Raw genomic sequence first — 24046 nt, 5'->3', positions numbered from 1 at the left:
TCCACGTCCCCTCCTCAATCTCGTCCCCCAGCTCCTCTTCCCACTTCCCCTTCAGTTCCTCCACCGAGGCCTCGTCTACCTCCTGCATTACCCGGTATATGTCAGAGATCCTCCCTCCTCCGACCCACACCCCCGAGAGCACCCTATCCCGCACCCCTCGTGGGGGCAGCAAGGGGAACCCCTCCACCTGCTGCCTGGCAAATGCCCTCACCTGGATGTACCTAAGCATGTTCCCCGGGGGGAGCCCAAACTTCACCTCTAACTCCCCCAAGCTCGCGAACCTCCCCTCCACAAACAGGTCCCTCAACCTCCTAACCCCTGCCCTGTGCCAGCCCACAAATCCGCCATCAATGCTCCCTGGGGCAAACCGATGGTTCCCCCGTATCGGGGCCTCCATCGAGCCCCCCATTTCTCCCCTGTGCCGTCTCCATTGCCCCCAAATTTTGAGGGTAGCCGCCACCACCGGGCTCGTGATATACCTCGTTGGAGGGAGCGGCAACAGCGCCGATACTAGCGCTTCCAGGCTCGTGCCCACACAAGACGCCGCCTCCATCCTCTTCCACGCTGCCCACTCCTCGTCCATTACCCACTTACGCACCATCGCTGCGTTGGCCGCCCAGTAGTACCCATAGAGGCTGGGCAACGCCAGCCCCCCCCTATTCCTGCCTCGTTCCAGGAACACTCTTCGAACCCTTGGAGTCCCATGCGCCCACACAAAACCCGTGATACTGCTGCTGACCCTCCTGAAAAAGACCTTTGGGATAAAGATGGGGAGGCACTGGAACAAGAACAAAAACCTCGGGAGCACCGTCATCTTAACGGACTGCACCCTCCCCGCCAGTGATAGCGGTAACATATCCCACCTCTTAAACTCCTTCTCCATCTGCTCCACCAACCTTGTGAGGTTGAGCTTGTGCAGGGCCCCCCAACTCCCAGCCACCTGGACCCCTAGGTACCTGAAGCTCTTCCCTGCCTGCTTCAGTGGGAGCCTACCAATCCCCTCCTCTTGATCCCCCGGATGCACCACAAACACCTCGCTCTTGCCCAGGTTCAGCTTATACCCCGAGAAACCCCCGAATTCCCCAAGGATCCTCATCACCTCCAGCATCCCCCCCACCGGGTCCGCCACATACAGCAGCAGGTCGTCCGCGTAGAGTGACACTCGATGCTCCTCCCCACCCCGCACCAGGCCCCTCCAGTTCCCTGACTCCCTCAATGCCATGGCCAGGGGCTCAATTGCCAACGCGAAGAGCAAGGGGGACAGGGGGCACCCCTGTCTCATCCCCCGGTACAGCCGAAAGTACTCCGACCTCCTCCTATTCGTGGCTACACTTGCCATCGGGGCCTCGTAGAGCAGCCTCACCCACCGAATAAACCCCTCCCCAAACCCAAACCTCTCCAACACCTCCCACAAGTACTCCCACTCCACCCTATCGAAGGCCTTCTCCGCGTCCAACGCCACCACTATCTCCGCCTCCCCTTCCACCGCCGGCATCATAATGACATTGAGGAGTCTTCGCACATTTGTGTTCAGCTGCCTTCCCTTCACAAACCCCGTCTGGTCCTCATGTATGACCCCCGGCACACAATCCTCTATTCTAGTGGCCAGGATCTTTGCCAGCAGCTTGGCATCGGCGTTCAGCAACGAAATCGGCCTATAGGATCCACACTGCAGAGGGTCCTTGTCCCGCTTCAGGATCAAGGAAATCAGCGCCCGCGACATAGTTGGGGGCAAAGCTCCCCCCTCCCATGCCTCGTTAAAGGTCCGAACCAACAGGTCCAAATACTTTTTATAAAATTCCGCCGGAAACCCGTCCGGCCCCGGCGCCTTCCCCGACTGCATGCTCCCTATCCCTTTGACAACCTCCTCCAACTCGATCGGTGCCCCTAGTCCCTCCACCCGCTCCTCTTCCACCCTCGGGAAACGCAACCTGTCCAGGAAGCGCCCCATTCCACCCTCCTCCACCGGGGGCTTAGAGCGGTACAGTTCCCCATAAAAGTCCCTGAAGACCCCATTGACCTCTCCCCCCCCCCCCCCCGCACCACCTTCCCAGCACTATCCCTCACTTCCCCCAATCTCCCTGGCCGCGTCTCGCTTCCGGAGCTGGTGCGCCAGCATCCTGCTCGCCTTCTCCCCGTGTTCATACACCTGTGCTTTCCTCCACTGGGCTTCCGCCTTTCTGGTCGTCAGTAGGTCAAATCTGGCCTGTAGGCTACGCCTCTCCCCCAGCAATCCCTCCTCCGGGGCCTCCGCATATCTCCTATCCACCTGCACCATCTCCCCTATCAGTCTTTCCCTTTCCCTCTGCTCCCCCCTCTCCCTATGGGCTCGAATGGAGATCAATTCCCCCCTCATCACCGCCTTCAATGCCTCCCAGACCGTCCCCACCCGAACCTCCCCGTTATCATTGGCCTCGAGGTATCTCTCAATACACCCCCGGACCCTCCCGGCCACCTCCTCCTCTGCCAGCAGCCCCACCTCCATGCGCCAGAGCGGACGTTGGTCCCTCTCTTCCCTCAGCCCGAGGTCCATCCAGTGCGGGGCATGGTCCGAAATGGCAATGGCGGAGTATTCCACTTCCTCCACCCTCGGCACCAGCCCCCTGCTCAGGACAAAAAAGTCAATCCTCGAGTAGGCCTTATGTACATGGGAGAAAAACGAGTATTCCCTGGCCCTTGGCCTCTCAAACCTCCAAGGGTCCACCCCCCCCATCTGGTCCATAAATCCCCTCAGCACCTTAGCCGCCGCCGACCTCCTACCCATCCGGGACTTGGATCGATCCAATGGGGGATCCAGCACAGTGTTAAAGTCTCCCCCCATGATCAGGCCCCCCACCTCCAGGTCCGGAATGCGGCCCAACATACGCCGCATGAACCCCGCATCGTCCCAATTTGGGGCATAAACATTCACCAACACTACCCGCTCCCCCTGCAGCTTGCCACTCACCATCACGTACCTCCCGCCACTGTCAGCCACCACCTTCAACGCCTCAAACGACACCTTCTTCCCCACCAGGATCGCCACCCCTTTACTCTGCCCATCAACCAGTCCACCCTTCCCCGCTCCTGCGTGGGAAAAGAAAACCCCGCCCCCTCCCTCTCCCAGCACGGGGACCCCGCAGAAAGCCCGCGCTTTCGCCCTGCCGGGCCCCGCCTCCTCCAGGACCACTCCCATTGTCAGTCCCCCATACCAGCTCCCCAAACACCCCGTTTACCCCTCAGTCCAAACCCGTCCACCCAACTCCTGCTAGAAAACCCATAAAGAAAACACCCGTACGGCATCACCCCACCCACCCTACGGCCACCCCACATCATACCCTAAACCCCACAAATACACATACAGTATAAATAAATACAGTATTCTACAGCATCCCCCATCCGGGGGACCCTCAGTTTGTGTCCAGTTTCTCGGCTTGCACGAAGGCCCACGCCTCCTCCGGGGACTCAAAATAGTGGTGCCGATCCTGGTAGGTGACCCACAGACGTGCCGGCTGCAGCATTCCAAACTTCACCTTCCATCTGTGGAGCACCGCCTTCGTCCGGTTAAACCCGGCCCTCCGCCTCGCCACCTCCGCACTCCAGTCCTGGAAGATCCGCACCTCCGTGTTCTCCCATTTGCTGCTCCGCCCCTTCTTGGCCCACCGGAGCACACACTCACGATCCACAAACCGGTGGAACCTTACCAACACCGCCCGCGGCGGCTCGTTCGGCTTGGGCCTCCTAGCCAGAATTCTGTGGGCCTCCTCCAACTCCAGGGGCCCCTGGAAGGACCTAGCCCCCATCAGCGTGTTCAGCATCATCACCACATAGGCCGCTAGGTCCGACCCCTCCAGCCCCTCCGTGAGGCCCAGGATCCGTAAATTCTTCCTCCTCGACCGGTTGTCCAACTCCTCGAACCGCTCCTGCCATCTTTTATGGAGCGCCTCATGCACCTCCACCTTCCCCACCACGGCCACGACCTCGTCCTCCCTCTCGGCGGCTTGCTGCTGCAGCTCCCGGATCGCAGCCCCCTGGGCTGTCTGGGTCTCCATCAGTTCCCTGTTGGTTACCTTGATGGACTCCAGCAGCTCCACTTTCAGATCCTGGAAGAGGCTCAGCAGAGTCGTCTGGACCCACTTCTTCAGTTCTTCAAAACTTTCGCCGGCCGCCATTTTGTCCTGCGGGTCCCGATTTTTTTCAAAAGTTTTTCCTCCCGATTCTCTCCCTGCTCCGCTCCTGGTCTGCACCATGGGACCTCTGGGGAAACTCCTGGCCTCTTCCCCCGTCGGGATTTGCCTCTTAAGCTCCATTGGGGGCCTTTAAAAAAGCCCCGAAGTCCGTTTTTTTCGGGAGCCTCCGAACGTGCGGCTCAGCTGGTCATTGCCGCTACCGGAAGTGCTCGTAGATTATATTCTAATACATTAAAAAAAACGTAGATCTGAATGCACTTCTGACACAGTCTCCTGTTGCTGCTTGTAGTTGTTCTTTCCATATCTGCTGCCCTGGTATATTCTGCTTGTCCGTCTTGTGCTATTCTCCCACATGAACCGTAGCCCGTCTGCAACAACTCTGTGATTTCCCCACCCATTTACGCCGAGGTCGACCCCTCTTTCGGCTGCCCTCTGCCTTGTCCTCTGGAAGAGCTTCTCAGCTCTGATCAAGTGGCCAAAATACTGGCATTTTCTTTTCCGGAAGTCATTTTCCTGAGTTCCTTTCACTGTTGACAATTTCAATTCCGGCTTCATCCAATCTTATGGTTTGTTTACGGATTTTTATTTAAACATACATCTTAGCATCCACCTTTCAAAAGCCTCCATTTTCTTCCACAGACCTATTGTCCAGGTTTCTGAGACAGTCAGCAAAGTGGCTAGAATGTAGCATGTCATGTGTTTTTTCCCTTGTTACAAGCCTGGGTTTTCTTGTTACTTCTGGTTATCTCGACCCTTCTAATTGTGGCATCACATCTCCCATCTTTTGTTATCATTTGTCCGAAAGATACAATCTTGTTCCAGTGTGACACCGTCCACTACAATCTTCATTTGCATCTTCCAATTGCTTTTGCAGTGTATATTCAATCCATATTCTAAATTTCTAGAGCTTACTTGCATTTTGCAAGGCCTCTGCTGATTCGGCGAGTAGGGGCATGTCGGCAGCATATCGGACATTTATGTTCTTGCCGCCAATTTCTACCCCTGGAAGTGCATCCTATTCTCCGAATATTGGTTCTGTGTGTTTTTAAAAAATTAACTCATGGGATATGGGCATCGTTGGCTGGGACAGCATTTATTGCCCAACCCTTGGCTCGCTTGACAAATTCAAAGGGTATTTGTTACCTGTAGACTAGGCCGGGTAAGCATGGCAGATTTCCTTCCCAAAAGGACATTAGCGAACCAAATGGACTCGTGGTCATCATTAGACTGTTTAAATTTCAGATTTCACCATCTGCCACGATGGGATTCAAACCTGACTCCCCAGAACATTACCCTAGGTCTCTGGGCTACTAGTCCAGTGACAATATCACAGTGCAACTCTACCCTAGGTCTCTGGGCTACTAGTCCAGTGACAATATCACTGTGCAACCCCACAAAAATCATTTTTGTGGTAATACTCCTCTCTTCACTTGAAACATGTCTGATTGTTCTGATTGTCCACCTTCTAACTTACATTTATAAAGGAAATTACCGTTGCAAACATAACTCACTGTTATTACATCTTCTCATCAGTGGAGGCACTAGTATCATAGAAACATAGGGCGCAATTCTCCGCACTCACGACGGTGCGGAGAATAGCGGGGGTCGTAAATTTTTACGGCCACACTAGTCTGACGCCCTCCCACTATTCTCCCCCCCCCCCAACTCCCGACACGAATCGCTGCCGCCGTTTTTTTACGGCGAGCAGCGATTCTCAGCTGGCCGATGGGCCGAAGTCCAAGCCCTTTACGGCCGTTTTTACAAACGGCAAACACACCTGGTCTGACCGTTCGTAAAAACGGGCGTAAAGTTCGGATCTTGGCAACCATGGCACCGACTGGCACGGCAGTACCACGGCCGTGCCAAGGGTGCCATGGGCCCGCGATCGGTGGGCACCGATTGCGGGCAGCGGGTCCGATTCCTGCGCACTCTTTGTCCTTCCGCCGCCCCGCTGTATCCATTCGCGGGGCGGCTGAGGGGCATCCCGGCCCGCGCATGCGCGGGTTTTGCGCAAATGCGCGATGACGTCATCCGCGCATGCGCGGGTTGGAGTCTTCCAATCCGCGCATGCGCGGCTGACGCCATGTGACGCGTCAGCCGTCGCAAACTCTGGCAAGCGGGCTTAACGAAATTCGTTAAACCCGCGATGCCGGAGTTCACGGCCGCGGCATGCTAGCCCCGACCGGGGACCAGAATCGGTTCCCGGTCGGGGGGAGGGGGGGGGGGGGGGGGGGGGGGGGGGGGGGAGGCTGGCGTCAAACCCGCCCGTTTTTGACGCCAGCCTTACGATTTCTCCCTGTTTGGGAGAATCGCGCCCATAGAATTTACAGTGCAGAAGGCCCATCGAGCCTGCACTGGCTCTTTGAAAGAGCACCCAAGCCCACACCTCCACCCTACCCCCATAACCCAGTAACCCCACCCAACGCTAAGGGCAATTTTGAACACGATGGGCAATTTAGCATGGCCAATCCACCTAACCTGTAGTAGGAGGGTAATATCACTAAGATAATTTTACATGAGTAGATCTACTGTTAAGAGTGGAAATAAGAATTTAATTGGAAATGAGGACGGAGTTGTGTCGACGCACTGTGGCCCCATTATTTCCTGCCCTGAGGGCTAACCTTGGTCCTGAATCCCAATGTTCATTGTTGCAAGACATCAGTGGCAATGTGGCTTTTTGCTCATTTGTGAAATATGAATTTCAATTTGAACTCTCAAGAACACTTTTTTAATGCTATACAATCAATTATAATTGAATTTTTCTATGTCAACAGATCACAGTGGTGTAGTTGCAGGCCACAGCCATTAGGTGGTATGGAAGTTCCACCCCTGTATTCTCTGGCAACATGAGCAATGCCACAGGTGGTGCACTAACAAGACATGCATTTATATAGTGCCTTTCACAATTACTCAAAGCATTTTAGAGCCAATTAAGCACTTCCAAAGTGGAGTCAATGTTGTCATGTCGGAAATAGTATGGAAGCAGGGACATACCAGGTCCTCGACTGTTTTGAGTGGTCTGCTATCAGGCTGCTGTTTCCGGGCTGTTCTCCAGATATATACCGACACCAGCTTCATGAGCAGTACCTGGACCATCGCCTCCTGAGTGCAGGCTATCAACATGGCTTCCCAGAAATCAACCAGAAGCTGTGGAGTCGCCGCTTCACTTTCTTCTTCAGCACCTTTTGCACAGAGTGCCTGCCAACAACAACAGGTCATTGTGTCAACAGTTCCCTCTCCATTCCCTACCCCAGACTCCCACTCCCAATTTTACTTCTCACATTAATCATCACAAAAAGCATGAATTGAAAATGCGAAATATTTAAACAGCTAGAGTTAGAAAACAGAATGGAAAAAAGGTAAATTGTAGAATGATTTCATAGAATTTACAGTGCAGAAGGAGGCCATTCAGCCCATCGAGTCTGCACCGGCTCTTGGAAAGAGCACCCTACCCAAGCCCACACCTCCACCCTATCCCCATAACCCACTAACCCCACCCAACACTAAGGGAAATTTTGGACACTAAGGGCAATTTATCTTGGCCAATACTCCTAACCTGCACATCTTTGGACTGTGGGAGGAAACCGGAGCACCCGGAGGGAACCCACGCACACACGGGGAGGATGTATAGACTCCGCACAGACAGTGACCCAAGCCGGAATCAAACCTGGGACCCTGGAGCTGTGAAGCGATTGTGCTATCCACAATGCTACCGTGCTGCCCCAAACTAAAGCGCAACAATACAGGGGGCCTGGTAAAGTCAAATTTAGGACCGATGACAGGATCGAATTCACAAGGAGGGGTTGAACTCAAATTTACTTGTTAAATGTAGGGCAGCGAGTGGCCGGCCCGGCTTTCAATTGCTACTGAACTGAATGAATATGCACAGAGGCAAAATTTGCAGGGAATACGGAGAGTGGAGGGAAGTCCGCCTTGTCGGATGGCACTTTCAAAGGCGTGATGGACTGAATGGTCTCCTTTAGTGCTGCACAATTCTATTCAGCTTCTTCCTTCATCCCCAGCCAGGTGTTGATCAAATGAAGAGCACTACCTCTCTCTGCTGGTTGCACATATATTTACAGCATGCAGCCTTTAAAACACAACATTCTCAACATTCCCAGCCAGCGTACAGTGCAAGTGAACAGGTACACACTCACTCGGAGAACTGAGCCACTGTAACAGTGAATAGCTATGATTATGGCAGGCTTTAAAAAAAAAAAGAAGCCTAATCAATCATTTTTCACAGTGGAAATGTTGAACTGCCATTGCTGATGTAGCAAAGTTCCACTTGCTAGGCTGGACAAAGAGATTGCTATTGCTAGACTATAAAGCAGTTGGCCTGCTGTGGAATGGGGTGTGGAGCTACAACATAGTCCCAATCATTTTAGGAATGTAGGATCAAATCAAGCTCGGAATGATTTGATGAAATAGGTTGAAGCAGTGGCCGCATTTATTTTTTCAGTTGGAATCACAAAAAGAATCTCCAACCAGCCAAATGTGAAATATCTGCAACTATCCAAATCAATGCGGTTGAACAGCATTTAATATGGTCTGTCTGTAAATGCAGATTTTTCCATCTTATGATCCCTGTCAATGTTATAACTAGACAGGAGGATCCCAGAATAGAACGCTGGCTCAAAAGGTTGTATCTATTATTTTTTTTATATATAGAGGAACAGAGTCACTGGATCACTCATTAGTTTGAACAAGGAAAACATTTTTACGTGAAAAAATTGGATCAGGGTACAATACGTCTTTACTTCCCCCCCACCCCCCCCGGTATAACAGTTACTCACGGGTTTTAGGATTAACATGGATTACAAAATCCACCTTAAATCTACAATGGTTTCATTTACACAAAGTCTCTTTTCAGCACACAAGATGACCATGGGTAAATACACTCTCCACTTAGAACCCCAAATGAATGTTTGTGGATGTCGCCCAGAATTCCCCCCCGCCCCACCCCCCGGTTTCCAAACTCCACTCCCAAAAAACACACATCTCTCATAATTAGGTGGTTCCTTCGTGGTTTGCATTCTGAGTTCCTGACCAGATTTTCCAAATGACACTTTTAAACAGCTCTTGCTCGACTTTTAACAGAGAATTCAGTCCAGGATTTTACACCAACCCCTTTAGGATTTCTTTGTCTTGACTGCTGTGCAAACTGCTCGCAATTGCTTTAATTCATGATTCCCAGATTTTATTAAAATGGAATCAGATGTTTGATTTACTTTTGAAGATTGCTGGCCAACTTTGAATCTAGTTACTGCAATTGTCTCTACTCTTCCTTGAATTCTTCAGAACAATGCCTTGATCTCCATTCACTTAACGTCAGCCATCTTAAACATTCTCTCTGTCCCAAATCCCTGGGTATCTGGGGCGGGATTCTCCCCTACCCGGCGTGACGAGGGGTCCCGGCGTAGGGGAGTGGCGCCAACCACTCAGGGGTCGGGCCTACCCAAAGATGGGGAATTCTCCGCACCTTTGGGGGCTAGCCCCGCACCGGAGCGGTTGGCACCAGAAGACTGGCACAAAAAACCGGCGCCCCCGGCAGCGGGGCTGGCCGAAAGGCTTTCGCCGGTCGGCGCATGCGCCAGCAGTGACGTCAGCGGCCAGCTGCCACTGACGTCACCGGCGCATGCGCGATGTGGGTTTCTCTTCCGCTTCCGCCATGGCGGAGGCCGTGGCGGAGGAGAAAGAGTGCATCCAGGGCACTGGCCTGGAGTCTGAGCGGGGGGGCCCCGATCGCGGGCCGGGCCACCGTGGGGGCACCCCCCAGGGTCCGATCGCCCCCCTGCCCCCCCCAGGACCCTGGGGGCCCGCTTATGCCGCCGCCACCAAAGGTGGTTCAAACCTCGGCGGCGGGAGAGGCCTCCCAGCGGCGGGAATTCGGCCCATCGCGGGCCGGAGAATCGCCGCAGGTGCCTCGCCGATTGGAGTGGCGTGATTCCTGCTGGCGCCACTTCCCGGGTGGCGGAGAATCTCTGCCACGGCGGGGGCCGGATTTTTGGCGGCCCCAGCCGATTCTCTGATCCTGCTGGGGTCGGAGAATTTCACCCCTGGACTGTAACTTGGACTTTAGGAAGCCTGCCCTGCCTCTTTGCAGCTCCCGTCCTGTCCATTCTTTCTTCTGGCAGAGTTGAGTGATGTTCACTCCCAGGAGGTCCAGTCTCCAACTGCCAATAAATTCAGCTACAACTTAAAAAGCTTTCTTTATACTTACAAGGGCTTCTAGTTGCTGAGCAACCCCATGCTAGATCTATTTATTCTTCAGGCCATAACTCTCTCTAAGCACAACAGAATTACAGTTGGAATTGAAACCAACCCTCACACATGCAAACACCTTTGTCCAGCATGAATCTCAGGTTTTATCCTTCCGGGCATGGAAAAATTAAATTAAACTCATTTAAAACTATGCTTTATTTATAATTACCAATGCAAATATAAATTTCTTAAAACTACTTTTGATTTCCTAACAACTCTCCCTTTGAAAGAAATGATATAATCATGAAGATTTCTTTACACTAGTTACGTTCACTTGTACAAACTCAACATATCAAATATCTACCCACATAAATTACATCATACAAGTACAGTTCTTACTTCATTACTACATACCATATTAATTAATTGCCATGATTTAACCAAAACAAAGACAATAACATCAACGGTATCATCAGAATCTATAGATGACAATATTATAACTCTTTTCCTTCTGATTTCTAGTTTTCAACTCAGAAAAGAACCTTTCATTGAAGTCCACAGTGCAATTGTCCTCTTCATCACTTGTAAGCACTGTTCTATTCTCAACCCCACTTTTCAATTTTTTTTTCTCCATGCGTTCACGGCATCTGGGCGTCGCTGGCTGGGTCAGCATTTGTTCCCCATCCCTGAGGGCATTTAAGGGTCAACCATGTGGGGTTGGAGTCATGTGTAGGCCAGACCAGGTAAGGATGACAGATTTCCTTCCCTAAAGGAGGTTCATCTTTAAATTCTTCTAAAAGAATCATCTCTCTAAGGGCCTCATATTTTTTCCTACCTTTAACACCTGTATACAATGGTCAAAACTATTTAGCTTCACCCTCTTGAACTCACTATGAGTTTGTCCAGGCTATTTTCTTCTACGCCTCCAGTACCAACTGTACGCACCAAGAATAGCTTTCTTTACTACATCATAATCTACAAATACCTCTCCCACCAATGATGAATACATCACATTAGCTCTACTTGTACTAGCTTGTAAAAGTAATGCCCAAATTTCTTTGGGCCATTTCATCTGCTCAGCTACCTTTTCAAAAGAAATAAAGAATGCTTCCACATCCTTTTCCTCAAATTTTGGAAGCGCTGTACAAATTTAAATATTTCCCAACTAGTTTCATGTCTAGAACTGCTTCCTTCCTGAACCCCAAGTGAATGTTTGTGGATGGCTCCTCAGAATCTTCACAAGTCACTGGTTAGACTTCAGATGGAGTACGGTGTCAGATGAGAACGACTGCAAAGGTACCAGTGATGAGGGACTTCCAAGTGGGGAGACTAGAGAAGTGAGGATTCTTTCCTTAGAGCAGGGATTGGGTTTATTAGTTGTGTATAAAGTGATGGGTTTAGAAAGCAAATATAAGTAGAAATTTCTTCCATTGGCAGCAGGGTTGATAAGAGATCACAGATATAAAATAATGGGTTAAAGAACTGGCTGCACAATAGCACAGTGGTTAGCACTGTTGCTTCACAGCTCCAGGGTCCCAGGTTCGATTCCTGGCTTGTGTCCCTGTCTGTGTGGAGTCTGTACATTCTCCCCGTGTCTGCATGGGTTTCTTCCGGGTTCTCCGGTTTCCCCCCACAGTCCAAATGTGGGCAGGTTAGGTGGATTGGTCATAATAAAATTACCCTTAGGTGTCCAAAAAAGATTAGGAGAGGGTGGAGGAGTGGGCTTAAGTAGGGTGCTCTTCCCAAAGGCCGGTGAAGATTTGATGGGCCGAATTGCCTCCTTCTGCACTGTAAATTCTATGAAAATAATTCAATTAAAAGATTGGGGAGCAGGGGATGGTGGAAGTTGGCATTTTTTTTAAAAAAAGCTTTGAGTTATGATTGAGTATGCACTGCCTGAAAAAGGGGCAGTGAAGCAGATACTAGAGTAACTTTCAACAGGGAACTGGGTTGCTTGAAAAAGGAAAATTTGCATGGCTTGGTGAAAGACTTATTGGTTAGCTTCACCAAAAACAGCACTTTGCTCTCTTCCAACGGGAAACATGTCGTTGGTGCAAGAAGGTTCCAAAGTAACTTCCATGAAAAAACAAGGGAGGAGGATTGGAAACCGACCTTAAAGAACAATTCAGCCTCTTCGAGTTCAATTTTGTTACTATCCAGTAAAGCTACAAATGCAGCTACCAGGAGGCCAGGCTGGGTCCTCTTCAGCTCACAAGCTAACTCCGTTGGCTCAAAGCCGTGATGTCGCAGGAGATTCGGTTCCAGCACCAAACCACAAACCAACCTCGTCTGCGAAAAGAAAAATATCAAAGCAGGCAATTTAATGGAATGCGGCCATCACTGATCTCGCAAGCGCTCGTGAATGTAACTCGCTCTTACTTAGCCAAGGCTCATTTATTGAACTGCACCAGAAAAAACACTTTTATTCAAACCCCAGATACATTTCCTCTCCTCGGTGTTTAAACTTTAGAATTCCAGTTGACTGATGTCCATGGTGGAGGAAATCATGAAGGGCGAGAAGATTAGAAGACAAACCACGTCAACCATCAGCCATGGTTCACTTGTCTACGGTTTTGACTTTGTGTTGACATTTGTGCATTCAAGCCACACTTGGGCAGAAAAATCTTTAGTGCAGCACCGAATTGTTGGAGGTACTGACAAGACGTTCAACTGAGAATCTGTCTGCTCTCTCAGGTGGATATATAAGATTCCATGGTGCTATTTTGAAGAAAAGCAGGGGAGTTAGCCCAGTGTCTTGTCCAATATCTTTGTATTTACATTGTGTATTTATGTATGTGTGTTTATGTACGTCCTATGTTTTTTTCATGTATGGAATGATCTGTCGAGACTATGCAGAACAATGGGCGGAATTCTCTGAAAAGCCCGACGCCGTCGTGAAACCCGGAGAGGTTCACGACGGCGTCGGAAGCCCCTCCCGGCCCCCTATTCTCCCCTCCCCGGGGGATAGCAGGGCCGTGCCAGGAACTCGGCCGCCGGGCCTTGTCCCTGGCTTCAAGGCCCGGCGCGCCAAGAATGACACGGCAGCGGCGTTGAATGACGTCAGCCGCGCATGCGCGGGTTGGGCAGCTCAAACCCGCGCATGCGCGGTTGCCGTCTTTCCCCTCAGCCGCCCCGCAAGATGCGGGGCGGCGGAGGGGAAAGAGTGCGTCCCCTTGAGACGCCGGCCCGATGATCGGTGGGCACCGATCGCGGGCCCGTCCCCTCCCGAGCACGGTCGTGGTGCTCGATTCCCGATCCGCCCCCCACAGGCCCCACACTTACCTGGCGCACCATGTTCACGACGGCAGCGACCAGGTGTGGTTGCCGCCGTCGTGAACAGGTCGGGAATGGCAGGCTGCTCGGCCCATCCAGGCCGAAGAATCGAAAAACCGGACACGCCATTTTGGGGGGGGGGGGGGGGGGGGGTGCGCGGAGAATCGCGCCCAATACCTTTCACTCGGTACGCGTGACAATAAATCAAATATTTATCCCTTCACAAACATCACTAACGTAACTATCACATTGCTGGTTGTGAAAACTTGTGGGCAAATTGGCTGCATGGATCCTGGATTACAATAGTGATTAATAATCACTAGAGCTCACCAGTTGGGCGGAATGGCCTGTTCATGTACTATAAATTCTATGCACGTACGAAGGGGAAACATTAGCAGTGTTAAAAGTGGAAAGGTTTTCCAATTTTACCTCAGAGTGGAGACACTGAGCTCAGGCACAACTTTGTCTATTTTGCTCCGAATCTCCAGTGAAAACCAGCAAAGCCACCCGGGTGACACTTTTAAACCATGAACCAATTATTCTTAGAGCCAAGTGGGAACAAGTGACATACTGACACACACACAACGCAGATTTCGAGGCTTTTTTCGGCCTGGTCTTGCATTCAAAAATTAATCACAGATGCACAAAACTTGTTTTCAGACTGTCAGGCCAGGGTATTGAGATCTTCAACTTGAATTCCCACTACAATTTTCATTTAGTGTTTGCTGCGAAGTCAACTCCCTTTGAACCAACACTGCGCTGCGCTAATCAATAAACCAGTTGACCAGTATTTAGGTGGTGCCAGTATTGGGACCCCGAAAGGCTTGCTAAGAGTAGGAGTGTTAATTGGCACAAATCCATCAACCTCAACTTCACCTCTGTGTATCGCTCCATGGCCATCTGGTACTTCTGCAGGTCTTGGAGTCTCAGCGCCACTGTTGCTTTGGTCAGCATCACCAGGGGGGAGGGGCTGATTGCCGACAGCCTCTCCAAATGGTCCCATGCAGTCCTCAGGCACACGTTTCTCATACATGGGCTGCACAAGGCATGAGGAATTTGTGTTGGTTCGGCCAACTTGAATACATGCAGCACCTGGTTCGCTGCCTCCTATGGAACATAAAAAATAATACTGCACTTTCAAAAAGCAAATAAAAGCACTCGATTAAAAGAATATCCCATCCAACAGCCGTCAGCTCCAAATTTCATTGGATCACTGAAATTCAACCATTACTTTAATTCAAATCGAGTCAGCAGAATATTGAACATATAATATTTTTAACATAATAAAATGTCCTAAGATACTTCACAGAAGCATCAGACAAATGTGACACTGAGCCACTATTTGGCCAATGGTCAGGTGATCAAAAGTTTGGTCAGAGAGTTGAGGAGTAACTCGGAGGGGGGGGGGGAGGGAGGGGCGAGGAGGGCAGGAAGCTGAACAGGTTTAGCTGGGGAACTATAGAACGTACAGTGAGGCAGCTGAAGGCACGGGCATGAAAAGAAATCTAGGCTGCACGAGGCCATAATTGGAAAAACACATATCTAAGAGGTGAAGGAAGTCACAGGGATAGGGAAGGGTGAAGAACTTGAAGGGAATTCAATTTTAAAGGATGAGAATTTTAAAATCGAGGAGTTACCAGAACCAACATTGGCCAGCGAGCACAGGAGTGATGGGGGAGTAGGTCTGGAGTGCGATTAAGCACAAGGTTATACAAAAACTGTCCAGTCCTCTGGATAGATCAGGGCCGGGATTCTCCCCTACCCGGCGGGGCGGGGGGTCCCAGCGTAGCGGAGTGGCGCCAACCACTCCGGCGTCGGGCCTCCCCAAAGGTGCCACGCCGACTGGCGCCAAAACCGCCGCCAACGGCCTTTGACGCCCGCCGCCCGGCGTCGGGGCTGGCCGAAAGGCCTTCGCTGGTTCGCGCATGTGCCGGAGCGTCAGCGGCCACTGACGTCACCACCGGCGCATGCGCGGTAGTTGGGTTCTCTTCCGCCTCCACCATGGTGGAGGCCATGGCGGAAGAAAAAAAGTGCCCCCACGACACTGGCCCGCCCGCCGATCGGTGGGCCCCGACCGCGGGCCTGGCCACCGTGGGGACACCCCCTGGTGTCCGATCGCCCGGCGCCCCCCCAGGGACCTGCTCGCGCCGCCAATCCCGCCGCCACCAGAGGCGGTTGAAACCACGGCGGCGGGATTGGCCCCTCAGCAGCGGGACTTCGGCCCATCGCGGGTCGGAGAATCGCCACGGGGGGCACGCCGATCGGCACGGCGCGATTCCCACCCCCGCCAATTCCCGGGTGGCGGAGAATTCTGGCCACGGCGGGGGCGGGATTTACGCCGGCCCCGGGCGATTCTCCTGCGAGCAAAGTGACATGGAAAGAACACCCAAACCGTTAGATGTGAAGGTTGGGAAGTGGGGCAGGGAAGGGATTGTAAGAAGAGGGGGAATCATTCTGCCTTTCTGGATGCATGGGTCAACTGGTTTCCTCATGCGCCTCTACTCTCCATTTCTTGGTCTAGAATTCAACAATTGCGCCCATGAGCGACATCATCTGAATTATTTCATTTACAGAACTAATTAGTTGAGTGTTAAATCCTGGACTAAGTTGAAACAACACCTGCCAGACAAAGTTAGGCAGCACAGCATTAAATGCTCTGGCACAAAAACCAATAGCGCATGCTGTAGATCTGGAAAAAAACCTGAAAATATCAGAATGTAGTACTCAGCAGGTCTGGAAGCATCTGTGGAGCCAGAAGCAAAGTTGTTTCAGGTAAAGGACCTTTCTTCAGAACTGTAGTTAACACTATCTCCGTTTCTCTCTCCAGACCATTGACTGCGTTCATTATGGAACATTGTGCATTGTGTTGGGTTAGATATTCCAAGGCTATATTTTAAACCGCTTACTTCACTCAGTGGCTCTTCAATCTCCTCATAGACAGAATGCTTCAAGTAATACATAAATCCTTTTCCAAATTTCTGAGCTTCATTTTCCCATGAAAACCTTCTGCTGATTAGGTCGCTCAGTGACAAGCCTGACATCTTGTAGTAGGGGAGAGCGAGGTGAAAATCATCCATCTCGTATCTATTGCCAAAGTAAGCACCCATTAGTCAAAACAGCCTTCAGCACAGATTACAAAGTTGCAATTGGTCAATGCCTTAACTTGGTGCTCACCTGGAGTTACAGCTGGTTAGTAGAACGCCAAGGAGCGGTGATCAACTAATCTACTGACTCCATAAGCAGGAGGTGCCAGGGAATCTTGCATGAAATGGGAGCAGTTACACAGCTCGAGAGAAATTTCATGAGAGTCCTTGGGGAAACATCAAATCAATAGTCATAGAATCACATGGCACTGAGGACCCGGGTTCGATCCCGGCCCCGGGTCACTGTCCGTGTGGAGTTTGCACATTCTCCTTGTGTCTGCGTGGGTCTCACCCCCACAACCCAAAGATGTGCAGTAGGTGGACTAGTAATGCCAAATTGCCCCTTAACTGGAAAAAAATAATTGGGTACTCTAAATTTAAAAAAATGTCAAAGAATCATACAACATAGAGAGACCATTCAGCCCATCATCGCTGTGCTGGCTTGTCGGCCCATCGTCCCTGCGTTGGCTTTTTGAAAGAGTTTGTCCTACTCATCCCCAATAGTACAGAAAGGTTTTCTTTAAGTTAAGTCATGACAGGCGGCACGGTAGCATAGGGGGGCAGCAGGGTAACACAGTGGTTAGCATTGTTGTGTCACAGCTCCAGAGTCCCAGGTTCAATTCCCGCTTGGGCCACTGTCTGTGCAGAGTCTGCACGTTCATCCCAGTGTCTGCGCGAGTTTCCTCCGGGTGCTCCAGTTTCCTCCCACAGTCCAAAGATGTGAATTTTATGTGGCGAATTGAAAAATTACTCCCTCTGGCAGGAAGAATAGACCTGGGTGTCCTTTTACACAAGTCAAATCGAAAGATGGCATAGGAATATAGGAATATTCCTGTAGGAATAGGAAGCAACTCCTGGTGCTCTGGTTTCCTCCACAAGTCCCGAAAGACGTGGGACATTCTGAATTCTCCCTCTGTGTACCCGAACAGGCACTGGAGTGTGACGATTAGGGGATTTTCATAGTAACTTTATTGCAGTGTTAATGTAAGCCTACTTGTGACTATTAATAAAGATTATTATTATTATTAAGTAAATGATGTGTTAGCCTCAATAGCAAATGGTTAGATTAAGAGAATAAGGAAGTCTTGCTGCAATTATATCGGGCTTTGGAGAGAACAAAGCTAGAGTGCTGTGCCCAGTTTTGGCCAATTTACCCAAGAAAAGATGAACTTGTCAGAGATGTTGGGCAAGAAATTTCACTCGATTGATTCCTGGGGTGAGAAGACTGTCCTATGAAGAGATTGAGTCAAATGGCCCTATATTCTCGGGACGTAGAGGCAATCTCGCTGGCATTTGTACCGACAGGGTAGATTTTGTCTCCCCTTAGCTGCAGAGTTACGGACGCGATCTACCGGCCGCGTTGCGCTCTCGCTAGAGTGCGGTGCAGCCGGTGAATGCCGGGAGAGCCCTCTCTCGCGGGCTTCCCGGAAGTCTTCATACCTCGCAGGGTTTACCCAAGTCCCGTAAGGCATCTGAGTCAGGAACCCAGCCTACGAGGGGCGGGACCAAAAGGCGTGCGGAAGCCAGTTTTAAACCGACTCAAGCAAACTTACCCAGCATCCACCGGCCTTCCTCGATTCTCCGGCGTCCCCAGCGAGGCCGCTGGGCAACGTTCAACACTGGACCACACAAACATGGACCAGGCCGAACGGCACCCAGAATGTCTCCGGGGTCTTCGGAGACCCCTGGCTGGTCAGGAGACCCCTGGCTGGTCAGGGACAGTGCAGGCTGGTTCCCTGCCCTCCCCTGGAACGCAGGTGCCTTGGCATTGCCCGGCTGGCACCTTGGCACGGCCAGGATTTTCCCAGTAGCTAGTGCACAGGTGAACTTACTATATTAAAATCTTAACCACCCCCACCATATCACTTTCGGGATTTCTCTAGAGTTGTCAACCTGCCAGAATTGTCTGGGTGTTCCTCGGAACAGGTCACACATCTCCCAGACAGTGCAGCCAGTAAGTATATTGGTTTTGAACAGTACCAGTGAGGTATTGTATTGCAAGTGACAATTCTGCAACTACACAGCAAATTTGGCAGTAACAGTGAAGAGACAACCATAGCCAAGGGGCAGGGTTTTTGATCTCCCCGCGCCCTACCCCGGCATTGTGCGGTAGCAAAGATGGCCCTCTAATTGCTGGCGATGGGATCTTCCAGTCTCGCCGCTGCCAACGGGGTTTCCCGCTGTTCGTACCCTCTGTTGCCGGGGAGCCTGCGGCGGGGGTTGGCTGCCGCTGGGACCGGACAATCCCGCTGGCGGGAACGGCCGGAAAATCCCACCCATCGTTTCAGGTCTGTGACTGCTCATCAGTCCCCCCCACTTAGAAACTGGCCTCTCCCCAGACTCACCTACAGGCCTGGGTTTCCCATCTCATCTACAAGGGGTGCAAAACCAGGAACAAAGATATTCAGTTACAGGGGAAATAGGAGCAGGAAAAGGCCATTCAGCCCCAATGAAACAATAGCTGAAATGTATCCTAACTCCACTATCCTTGTCTCTATATCCCTCAACACCCTTGGAGTACCAAAGATCAACTGATCTCAGACTTAGATGATAATTTGAGCTTGTATCTAGTGTTTTTTGGGGAAGAATTCCACACTTCCACCATGTTCTGTATGAACATGTTTCCCGACTTCTCATCCGAATGGTCTGGTTCGGATTTTCGTGCTCTGCCCTCCTATCCCAAGATGTAGAGCCCAGAATTATAAACCGTACTCCAGATGTGGACCCAATCTCTACAAGGTAAACATTTAGAGACGTTACATGTTTGGACACCATGTGACTCAACTTCTAGAATGCAATTGGAAACGATTGGTGCCCGGTGAAGTTAAGTCGATACACCACATTGGAAATAACATCTTCTGGGAAAAGCAAGTAGCACCTACTGGCTGTAACAGTCCCCCAGCTGGGCGCAGTTCTCTTTGAAAGCAAACACTAAATCTTCGCTGCCCGTTTGGTTGCATAGATCAGGGTCCAGGAGAGCTGCCTTTAACATCAGGTGCGCTTCACTCAGCAGGTGAACGTAACTCTGTGGACTGAAGGCCTGGTACTTCTTGCTGTAGTCAACCTGCGACACAGTTCAAATGTTGAAGCTCAGTGCAGCATCCAATTATCACATCAGTGCCAACGGCAAATGCAAACTACTCACCATTTCCCTGCATAACTGAACAGTCGAGATCATCTGAAGGCAGTATAAATTCCACCCGGGCTCATTAGCAACCGATGGCATTTTAGTTTTAGCCTTGAACGTTTGAGATCTACAAAAACATACAAAAGATTTGTTGATTATTTAATACCAGACTAAACGAGATGAGCCTGGTGGCTCGGAATTGGAGAAAAGCTTTAAATCAATTTAAGGCCAACTTTACACTGCAGAATCAAATTGGATCTGGCCAGTACTTCACTATAAATGTCGATTATAGTAATTTCCCATTTGTATTGCAGTCCCCGAGGTCAGCACATTAACTGAGCTAAATTGTCAGTTAGTGCTGAGCAGTATTCTATTCAGGACAGTAGTCTGGGATGGGACCATATTGGGTGTAAATTTCCCACCATGCTGCATCTGGCGCCAATCCCGGTGCATAGCGGGAGAAGCCCAAAGCAGGTGGCGAGCCGAGTGAGATACACCTGGCGAGGGTGTGATCCAGATAATCAGCTATAAGGCTCAATTAAATATGGGCAGCCAGTTTGAGGCCGCATTCCCCCAGCTCCTGGTAGTCGCCGGCCGTATAGACCAAGCCTCACACCAGTGCGAATTAGTACTGGTCTCAAAAAACGGAGATGTGATGGGCATGCCAGGGAGCTTGGAGGCCAGTGGAGCCCCCGGGTGGTTTAAAACAGGGAAGGGAAGTGCCAACCTGGCACCTTGGCAGTGCCAACCTGGCACTTCATGGGTGCCAGGTTTGCACTGTTAGGATCCAGAGGCAGTCCCTTGGTGCCAGCTTGGCACTGCCAGGGTGCCAGGTTGACATAGCCAAGGGGCAAAGCCTGAGTGGACCATTCCCATGAAAGAGGGGGTATGAAGGGGAGTTATGAAGGATGGAGAGGTGTCCCATAGCAGGGTCTGCTCACCTTTATGCCTGGGTGGTGGACGGCATCAGGAGTTTTGGTAAAGGCGGTGGTGGGTGGGGTGGGGGCGGGACGGAGAAGAGAAAGAGGCCACCCTTCCCAGGTCAAGGGGTCGGGACGTTGCTCATGTCTGTAGGGAGGTCTCGATGTCCGTGGATGAGGGTTATGGGGGATCCTCAACTTTAATTTGAGATTTTGGCACCCTTTAAAGGTGGCGGCTCAATTTCTGAAGAGCCGGTTCTGTCGGCGACTTTAGCTCCCCACTGCATAAAAAAAAATCTCAGGGCGCAATTCTCCAGCCTCGTTATGCTCTTGCTCAAGCGTAACGTGGCCAGTGAATAGTGGGAGAGGCCAAAAGTGAGAACCGCGCCAGGCGTCAAACAGTTTGTGAAGCAACCGGCCCGCTCCGATAGGTGATATCAGGATCTCGCCATAGTGTGGAGAGAAACCAATTATCACCACTTAAGCCCCATTTCCATACATTTAACGAGAGTGACCCCTGATGCAATGGCCTCACATTATTCATCGGCCTCCCCAGCAAGTGCTCACGCTTGGTGGAAGCGGGTCTGTGGAGAGTGTAGGAGGTGAGTAGCCATCTTTGCTCACAGGCAAAGAGACCGGGGCCACTGGGCTTGCCACCCCAATGCTCGGAGGGGGGGGGGGGTGGGGGTTTGGCTACGGGGGGGACAACTGCTCACAGCACCACCATACCAACCCTATATCGTGCTCTTTGAAATATTTTTAAAATTTCTTTATCCAAGTTACAAAGCCAGAGCTCAGAGTGTGGACAGGGGCAAACGCCTAATCCAGCCCTTTGTCTGCTCCAAAAACAAATTCAAATTGAATCCAATTCATGGTCCCCACAGGAGAGACATACCAGATCCAGGCATTACACCTGACCTCACGCTCATCTTAGTCAAAAGGCTGAGAAGCGATACTAGATCCTGGGACAATCCTTGTCCCTGCCTGTCGTCCCCACCAACCACCCATAACCCTCATCGACTGCTGAGGCCTCTGGCTTCGCAGTTATTGCTGATAGGGAATTGTCAATCGTGGTACAGTGAGCACTTCACACAACCCAAGTGGATTCCTGTGGGTAGGCGGGCCATGTAGCATGTGGGAGTCATTGCCTAGCATCTCAATCACACCTTGATGCCTGGACACTGTGTCTGCGCACAGCGGGAGGCAATACCCCACACACAGCAGCCAACAGCCGAACACTCAGGGGATAGGACACAGCTCCAGGAACATGTCCATGGCTGGAGGGTCGATGAGCCCATGGGGAGTGGGTGATGCCTAGAGAGCTGGGCAAGGGTCCAGGGGTTGGTCCAGATTGCGGAAGAAGGTAACAGAGGCGTTATCACTGGCTGTGCACAAGGGTGTTTATGGTGTTTGAGAATTCCCACCGTCCCGATGGTGCTACCCCTTCCCCACCCCCCTTACCCCCTACCTAAGCCTCCAGCCCCTACCCCGGTGCCCTCAGTGACCCTTGATGTGCTTTGCCCTCCTAGCTCTACCATTACATCTAAGTATGTCCAGAGGATGCACATCTCAGGTGGAGGCAGCCAGCTGCTTAACCCGTCCTGTGCCCTTCCATGCCCCTGGTGGGCGTCATCTGGGGGCAAGAAGGCCCCGGCTCACTTAACAGCGGCACATGCACAGCCTTGCCACCCTGTCCCGTGTGCTGGCTGTGAGACGTGTCCTCATTAGAGGGGTGGAACCTGGGGGAGCTGATGGCCACTGTCGCCATTCCATGGGACAGGTCCAGGTTGGCACTCAGCGCCCCCTCCTCCCAGTCGGTGCCATAGGGCCTGGGGTTCACCCTGGCTCTTCCAGTCCTGGCGGTTCCCCATGATCCGCATCATCATGTTAATGCCCTCAGCAATGCTCCTCACCTGCAACTGGGACAAGCTCCGCAGCTCCTCGGCCATTCCCATCTGAGAGCTGGACTGTCCCAGGTCACCAGGGCCAGCTTGATACCGTGTCACAACGCCCAGCAAGGCAGATATTCTGCCGAGACTCTCACCCAGGCCATCACTCACTGCTCAATGCCTTCCCACCAATTGATTTTGACAATTAGAAATTACAGCCTTATATTTTAATGATCACAAGTGGATTCAACCATAGTGGGAACTTCAATCATTGATCTTAAATATTATGACTGCAGCATTAAAGATAGACAAGGAAATGAATAACAGTCTGATTATGGACCCAACCATCAGCGAATGTTGAGATTTTGTTTTGCATTCAGTTTGCATGTTGCCCTTCAGAACAAAACCTCCAAGGAGTAATCTGACATTAAATTGTTGTGAAATGGCAGAGTGGAGTACTCACAATCCTTTCTTTGACTCGCTTTGTCTGGGTGCGTCATGGCCCTCTGCCTTGGCCAGCAGAATTAAGTGGTTTCTGGAAAGGCACACTGCTCTTAGTCCAATAAAGAGCTGCATACGCAAGGCACTTACTGGCATGAAAAACAGTGGACAGGCCTACCCAAAGAGAAATACCAACAAGAAAAACAATGACACAAGTGGAGATTCAACAGACACATACATGAGATTTAATGCTCGAGGTATTTTCTCCCCACCACCACATGTTTTTTGACACAATCTAGATTGATAATTCATATAGAATACTGCTATGTCAGCTAAGCTCATTTGGCAAGACTCTTATGAGCGAGGTGGCCATGGTTCAATTCTCTCCACCATCACTGCACTCTCGGGATGATAGTTGACATTTCAGTGGAGTATTGGAATGCTACTTTTCCAAGACAGCGTATTTCAGATGCATTGTTAATCTGCCTCTCCAAGACATAGGGATAGGGCAGCACGGTAGCACAGTGGTTAGCACTGTGGCGTCATAGCTCCTGGGTCCCAGGTTCGTTTCCCGGCTGCGTCACTGGCTGTGTGGAGTCTGCACGTTCACCCCGTGACTGCGCGGGTTTCCTCCGGGTGCTCCGGATTCCTCCCACTAGTCCCGAAAGACGTACTGTTAGGTAATTTGGACAGTCTGAATTCTCCCTCCGTGTACCCGAACAGACGCCGGAATGTGGCGACTAGGGACTTTTCATAGTAACTTCATTGCAATGTAAGCTTACTTGTGATAATAAAGATTATTATACAGAATATATATACAAGTATGAACAGTGAGGAGGATAATGTACAACTTCAAAAGGGACATATGTAGTTTGGAGGA

The 24046-nt window shown here is 51.1% G+C and overlaps 1 protein-coding gene across 1 annotated transcript in view; it reads right to left on the bottom strand.

Moving 5' to 3' along the window:
- hps3 (HPS3 biogenesis of lysosomal organelles complex 2 subunit 1) overlaps positions 1–24046 on the bottom strand; it is a 54639-nt gene that overhangs the window by 11653 nt on the left and 18940 nt on the right. Inside the window, exons 8-14 of the mRNA XM_038815543.1 lie at positions 23189–23340; positions 19935–20043; positions 19672–19853; positions 16553–16730; positions 14523–14753; positions 12486–12662; positions 7164–7367 (exon numbers count right to left, since the gene is read on the bottom strand). Of these exons, the coding sequence (XP_038671471.1) occupies positions 7164–7367; positions 12486–12662; positions 14523–14753; positions 16553–16730; positions 19672–19853; positions 19935–20043; positions 23189–23340 (1233 nt within the window). The remainder of the gene's footprint in view (positions 1–7163; positions 7368–12485; positions 12663–14522; positions 14754–16552; positions 16731–19671; positions 19854–19934; positions 20044–23188; positions 23341–24046) is intronic.

Source organism: Scyliorhinus canicula, chromosome 13 (genome assembly GCF_902713615.1).
Source record: "Scyliorhinus canicula chromosome 13, sScyCan1.1, whole genome shotgun sequence".
Taxonomy (NCBI): Eukaryota; Metazoa; Chordata; class Chondrichthyes; order Carcharhiniformes; family Scyliorhinidae; genus Scyliorhinus; species Scyliorhinus canicula.
This window is presented reverse-complemented; position numbering and strand designations above follow the sequence as displayed.